At 54.5% G+C, this 7,087-nt stretch overlaps 1 protein-coding gene across 5 annotated transcripts in view; it reads left to right on the forward strand.

The window, feature by feature from the left end:
- MKL1 (megakaryoblastic leukemia (translocation) 1) overlaps positions 1 to 6,575 on the forward strand; it is a 97,875-nt gene extending 91,300 nt beyond the window's left edge. For all 5 annotated transcript variants that reach the window (XM_046907698.1, XM_046907709.1, XM_416243.8 and 2 more), the window contains 4 exons: positions 829 to 966; positions 2,589 to 2,780; positions 3,175 to 3,235; positions 3,648 to 6,575. In XM_046907698.1, coding sequence (XP_046763654.1) covers positions 829 to 966; positions 2,589 to 2,780; positions 3,175 to 3,235; positions 3,648 to 4,147 — 891 coding nt within the window. In that variant the 3' untranslated portion in view covers positions 4,148 to 6,575. The remainder of the gene's footprint in view (positions 1 to 828; positions 967 to 2,588; positions 2,781 to 3,174; positions 3,236 to 3,647) is intronic.
- Positions 6,576 to 7,087: the final 512 nt, after the last annotated feature.

Raw genomic sequence — 7,087 nt, forward strand, 5'->3', positions numbered from 1 at the left:
CAAGATCTCGGGCTTGGAGGACAAGGGTTTGCAGGCGCATTTTACTACTTCTCAAAAGAACAACTGCCTGTGGCATTAGAAAAAGCAGGGTGTATTTCACCCCTTGTTCTTTATTGGAGAGATTCTACGGAGAGTGATAGATACATCACTTCGTCTGCTGAGAGCTGAAGTCAGACCCTGAGAGCAGACTTTTGCGTCTTAACTGCTCTGTTTTAATGCATGTCAATATTTCATGGCTAGCAGAGTCTTTCATCAGAGATGATCCACTATTCCCCTGCTGGCATGAATCCAGCACTTAGCAGAAATGTTCTGAGAGCTTTTTCCAGGAAGGCATAAATATGTTTTATGGCATAAGTCAAACTCCAGCATCTTCCATGGAATCGGGGAAAATTTTCATTCTCTGCTGCCACATTTCTTGCGCCTACTGCAGAGCAGTGGCAGTGTCTGCCATCAGTGACAGGCCCTGAGCAGGCTGCATTTGCTGTGCAGCAGGCGAGATGCAAATCAGCTAAATGCCAGTGCTCAGCATCAGCTCTCACAGTGCAGCTCCAGCTGCTGCTCCAGCAAGCCATGGGTCAGTAGTAGGTGCTGTGGCAGGGCTGCCGGCCTGAGGAAGCCATGGAGAGCTGAGGGGCTTAGCCCGGCACTGCCTCCTCACTGAGGACGCCAAATCCTGCTGCAGTTTTTGATTTGTCTGCTTGGTGAGACAGAATGATTGCATTTCACAAAGATTAAAGAGTGAGGAAAAACAGACTTCATAAATCCTTTAAGAATCACACGTTGTGTCACGTTGTGTCAAGGGAACAGCTTCTCACTTCTTCTTTCCAGAGAGTACAATCGTTGCCCACTAAAACTTCCAGCCAACCACAGTGTCAGCCACCTGCAAGCACTCCTCAGCAGCCCACACCACAGCAGCAGCAGCAGCAGCAGCAGCAGCCCAGAGGCCTAAACCAACCTGTCAGAAAGGTAGCGTGCCGCCTGCTTGCTTTTTCCCTTTGTTTTCCTTTGCCTGTAGCACTGGTGGGGAGGGAACACATTCACCCACTCCTGGTCAGACACCGTCATCACAGCCAGTGAGGGCTCACAGCAGCTTCTGCCACAGCTGAGTGGAATACCAGCCGGTGTTTTGGCAGGGGTTTTCTACCAGTTAAAAACGAGAGGTCAATGTGGGAAGCCTGGGCTTGTAGTGGTGCTCACGATTTCTGAAGGATTGCTGCAGAAATGAAGAGGTGGTTGCTCTGCAGAGACCATACCTTCACGTGTTCATTGTGTCTTTGTGATATGCAATGCAGATTGGAGGAAGGGAGCACCTCTGGCATCACCCCTTCTCCAAGTGACAGCTGTAAAGTCACACTGCGGTGCACCTCCTCCCTTGCTAGCCCACATCAGGGGTGACTTAGCTCGTTCTCTACCGTGTAATTAAGAGCCAGAAATATTTTTACAAAGAATTTTTAGAGTTTGGAGGATCATTTCTGAGTCAGGTCCTGGAAAGGATACCAAGATAGGATTAATTTCTAGCCTAGTCAGAGTGGGACAGCCACTTTGCAAAGGCTCGGTGCCTTGGTTCACGTTGAGACCTTTGAGGAAATGCAGAAGGTAAATGAAGAAACTGATTTCCCTTAGAATCCATTGGCTTGCGTTCTGTGGAGGCATCTGGAGCAACTCCCCAAATCCTTTTGCCTCCCTGCAGGGTCAGAAACCAGGCTTGCAGGTTGTCACAGGCCACGTTGTCTTTCTCAGCTCCTGCAAACCTGCAGCCTTTCTGCCTCGATGGTTTCCACAGAGGGTCCCTGAAAACCTGTGCCCCTCTCAGGCAGACAGCGAACCCCAGAGCAGTTCAGCAGGCGGGCGCCTGGGGCTGTGTCTGTACACAGAAGCCACAGAGCAGACAGAGATTTCCAGGGAAAACAGGATGAGGTAGAGCATCAGCACGTAAAAGGCTCAAACTGCCTGGGGATCACTGCTCTGGCAGAGCGAGTGTCAGTGTGGTTCACTCACAACCACTGCAGAGGCAAAGACCTGATCCACATGGTAACATTTCTTTTGGGCAGCAGTGTGCTGATTCATCTGGTGAAGCTGAGTCACCAGCTCCACTTCCTGCAACAACACTTGGGGTTTCCTTCGGAGACCTCTGGTACTGCTGAGTGCTCTGGTGCTCTTCACGCCCTCAGGCTGTGGAATTTGCTGCTAATGAAACCTGCCTGTGTCCCCAAAGCAGGCGCTGGAGAGAAAGAGGGAAGGATAAAGGAGAGGGCCTGGCTTGGAGGCTGAACAAAGGAAGGGAAGTGCCCTCCTCCAAAGTCCCAGGAGTTCCCCACTTGGACAGATGAGGCTTTCCCCATCATGGAGCAGCCTGACGGTGGTTTGTGGTCTGGTTGTCTTAGCATAAAAAAATATCAGTGAGAGATTTCCAGCTGAGTTGAGGGGAAGTCTGTGTCCGTGTCATCGGGGCATAGTGTGTGGAGTGCACAGAAGTGCACTCAGAGTGCTGCTGAGAGGAGCGGTGCCCAGGCAAGAGAAGGGGTGACCATCACTAAAGAAACGATGAGCTTTTCCCTGATCATTCCTTATGTCTTTGCTCTGCACAGCCCTCATCCCAGCCCAGCTCTCCTGCTGCCCCCTCCCCTTCCCAGATGGACCTGGAGCAACAGCAGCAGCAGCAGAAGCAGCAGCATACGTCGCTTTTTGGACCTCCTCCACCACCTCTCCCTGTCCCCTCAGTCCCACTGAAAGAGCCACCGGGCTATGAAGAGGCCATGAAGCAGCAGCCAAAGACCCAGGTGAGAGCAGGAGGAAAGGTGCTGCTGTAATTCCACTTAGATTCCTGACCTGGGGCCACTGAAGGAGAACAGAGACAAAGCAGCCCCTTCTGAGCCTTCCTATCCGAATTCCTTCTTGAAATTCCTTCTGAAGGGGCTGGGGAAGATCCCATGCCCAGGTAAAGATCCCAAACTGCTCAGTGCCCAGTGGGTGTTGACAGAGCAGTTGCTGACTGCATCTTTGCCTCCACTAGCAGCCTGGGGTCACGGAGGAGTCTGGTGCCATGCCTCTGTGTGCTGTCCCTGCAGTGACAGCCCTGTCACTGGGATGAGGGAGGAGAGCCAGCAGCCAAGCGTCTTGCTGGAGGGAAGCTCCCCTGTAATAGGAAGCTAATCCTGTGCTCGCTCTCCCCAGGAGAACGGCTGTTCCAGCCAGCAGATGGATGACTTGTTTGACATTCTCATAGAAAGTGGAGGTAAGGAGACAAACCTGCGTTTCCCAGCCAGTGGGTTTGACCCGGGGATTATAGAGCGCTGAGGGGAGCATGTGTCATGAGTCAGGTCTTTGCTTCTGTGTCCCTGGCAGTCATTAAAGCACCAAGGGAGATGTCAGGTGGGCATTAATAGGATTGAAAAGCTTCTTGGTGCTGCATCAGCTCCGGGCACGTCTCTGCTCTGGGCCAATGGCTGGGTTCCCTGTGGGCAGACCACAACCTCCCTTGAGGCAGCAGAGCGCAGGCGTGGGCAGATTCCTTATCCGTGTCTGTGCTCAGTGATGGTTCGGTCCTGGGGGAGGGGGGCTCAGGTTGCCATGCAGGGTGGAAGGGATCGCTGTGGCATTTGGCCGCGTGTCTCCTCACCCGGCTGGCGTGTTTGTTCCCCGTGCAGAGATTTCTGCTGACTTCAAGGATCAGTCATCCCCGGCTGGAAAAGAACCACCTGCGGCCCCGGCCTGCTCCTCACCGCCCAGCAGCCACCATTCCTCGGAGCTGGCGGTGCCGGTGTCGCTGGGGCAGACGGTGCCCGTGGGGCGGCTGGAGGACTTCCTGGAGAGCAGCACCGGCCTCCCGCTGCTGACGGCAGGCCACGACGGGCCTGAGCCCCTGTCCTTGATCGATGACCTCCACAGTGAGATGCTGAGCAGCTCGGCCATCCTGGACCACCCGCCTTCACCCATGGACACCTCGGAATTGCACTTTGCTCACGAGCCGGCCGGGGGCATAGCCTTGGATCTGGCTGAGGCCAACTTGGACAGCATGGACTGGCTGGAGTTGCCGGGGGGATCTGTCATGAGCCTGGCCCCCCTCAGCACCACGGCTCCCAGCCTCTTTTCCACAGACTTCCTTGATGGACATGATCTGCAGCTGCACTGGGATTCGTGCTTGTAACTCTGTGAGCAGAGACTGAAGGGAATGGGTGTGGGAGGGCACGGGCATGCAGGGGGAAGAGGCCAGTCAACCAAAAGAAACCCCAGAAACAAAAGAAAGCAAAAAAAAAAAAAGGAGCTCCTAGTATCCATAATCCTCTCCCCACAGTGTTCCTCCTCTATGAAGCCAGCAGCGGCAGCAAAGGCAGACCCACGGCCCGAACCACTGCCAGCAGAGCAGTGGGACCAGGAGAGTGGCTGCAGCTCTGGGGCGAGAGCGGAGCTGGCAGCCCTGCTCCCTCCTGCAGGACGTGGGCATAGAACTGCAGGTAATGCTTCCTGCAGCAGGACATGATGTGACCGGGCCTGAGCCCTTCTGGAAGCAGCATCCCGCTCCTTGCTGGCAGGTATGGGGCATTACACGGCCCCACCTGCCCCGATTAATGGTTGCGGAAGGGGATTGATCTACCTCTGTAGCAGGGCACAGAGGAGGGAGCTGCCAGGAAGGCTGCCTGCTGCCCCTGTGCCATCCGTCAGAGGTCACCTCTGCCACAGGGCTGTGAGGAATGGGCAGAACAGGCACCTTTTCCAAATGTAGCCAAAGGAAACGGGAGTTTCCCACCAACTTGGTACTCTCTGGGCTGGTTTCTTAAGTCCTGGTGAGCTTGGCAAAGGCTGCCCACTTGCTTCACTTGCTTTGGGCTGCAAAAACAGACTTCTAAGGTGCTAAAATCCAGGTTAGATCTGTCCTTCACTGCCCCAGGTCTCCAGCTGTGCCTGGAGTCAGCCTGCAGGCACCCTCTACTCACTGCCCCCAAGCTGAGCAGAGCATCGGCCCACGGTCCTGGGAAGTGCAGAGGGGCACAGCTGCCATCGAGCAACATATCATTAAGGGCCACGTGCAATCTTTCTCCTGCCTTCAGCTGTGCTGCTGCCTCCCTGCAGCAAGTGACCCAGGTGTAAAGAAGAGCTCCTCCCACCTCCAAATCTGCCCTGCAGCCCCAAGGAGGGAAGGATGTCAGCCCCAGCAGCAAGGAAAGGGAAGAGGCACTGCTGAGAGGGTTTGTGCTAGCTTAGGAGCGCAACTGTGGGGGCCCCTTTCTGAGGAGAACCGATGGGCGTCTGTCTCTGCTCTGCTGTGCCCACACCTCAGTGTTAAGAGGCAAACACAGCAGTGAGCTGTGGCCTGGTACCTCCACTCCTGTACGCTGGCAGCCCCACAGTACTCGCTGTCAGGAACTGACCTGGCAGCCGGTTGAGCTCACAATCGCAGTGCAGCTGGGAGAAAGTCCTGCCTTCCTGAGCCCTATCTGCTTGTCAGCTACATGGGGAGCCACTTCCTTAATCATTTGCAGGGGATGCCTGCTGGCAGCTGCCTTTCTGCCCTCAGCCCTTCTGTTGCCCAAGCCCCAGTCCCAGCATAAAAACCAGTAACTGGGACCGGTGGACCCCTTCCCTCCACTCTTGCCTTCCTCACTTCTCATTTCTCAGGCCCAGCACGATTATGGTGGTTGTGCGCTGTGTACTGGGAAGCAGGAACCTGGCACAGAGGAGCAGAGGCAGGAGCACATCAGAAATCATGTTGCAGCACAGGCCCCTGCTCTTCACTATGAGATATAAGCGAGGGTAGTAATAGGGCCCCCCCAGGACCGCTGCCCGGCCATGGGACCACATGGCACAGGAGGTAGGCAGCATAGGAGAAAAGTGTGGCAGGGGAGCAGGGAGGGGGCAGGAAGATCTTTCCTCCATCAACTATTTCATGTTAAGGAGGAAAAATGAGGCTGCCTTTTCCTCAAACTAAAGCAAAATCAGCTGCTTTTAGCCTACAGAGAGCAGCAGCCCCCCCAAGAAAAGCCCCCCACGGACACCTGTGTGATTTCTTTTGTACAAATAATCACGAAGTGGCAACCAGCAAATAAAGAATGAAAGTATCCAAGTGCAATTTGCTCCTACAGAAGGTGGGAGCGCTCCACCTGCACCCCAGGCCTGACTCAGCCGTGGATCTTCGTGCTGGGCCGGGGCCCCCAGCCCTTGCTGGCACAGCGCCCCTTCCTGGTTTCACCCATCCCCTGGGTGGGTGGCAGAAGGCTCAGTTCCTATGCACTGCTGTTGGCCTTCGCTCACCCGCCTCCCCTCGTGAAAGCTGTAGGAATACGTTACATTGCCCCAATGTACTTGAAACCAGCTGAGGAACGCAGCGAGCCTGCCAGGGCCCTCTGCACAAAGGGCTTCTGCCAGCACAGCAGCGATAGCCTGGTGGCTGAGGGCAGTGGGAACGGGGCGTCTCATCCCAGAAAATAATCATAGAGGTCTTTTCCCCAAGATGTGCCCAGAGCAGGCAAGCCCAGTTCTCTGCTTTCTTACTATTATTTGTTTGAATAATAGTTCAATAGTTCTTTGTTGGAAGAGGTATTCCCCTGGACGTACATTTCTGCACCCGTTGGGAAAAAGTCTGATGTTCTGCCTCTACCTTGAATGTAATCCTGAATCTTTCTGCTGTAACCACTACTTGTTTGTAACGTGTATTTGACGAGCACGAACTCTCCCTTCCACTATGCAGCACACGGCGAGGGGCGATCGGCACCATCCGAGACGGATGGTGTTGGGGTGTCGGATCCAGAGCGAGTATTCAACTGGAAAAGGATAAGAGTGACGAGTTAATGGGGGAGAGAATGGATCTTTAAATTGAATTATTTTTTCAGTTACAAATATTTGAAAGAAAAAAAAAAAAAAAGAATCCATTTTATTAAAAAAATTCCAAACAGCCGCGCGCTCGGAAGCTTCTCTGTGGTGCTGCTGGGAGGGTCTGACGCCGCTGCCTGCTTCAGCCACGGGTGGGTGAGCTCCGCGGGTCCTTCCACAACCCAAAGAACCACCAAAGCCGTAATCCAGAGCTGGCCTTAGGGAAGGATGAGCACAGGTAGCTCCTTCCGGCCTCCTCACAGCCCTGTGGGCCGCCCTG

The sequence above is a fragment of the Gallus gallus genome, chromosome 1 (genome assembly GCF_016699485.2).
Source record: "Gallus gallus isolate bGalGal1 chromosome 1, bGalGal1.mat.broiler.GRCg7b, whole genome shotgun sequence".
Lineage (NCBI taxonomy): Eukaryota > Metazoa > Chordata > Aves > Galliformes > Phasianidae > Gallus > Gallus gallus.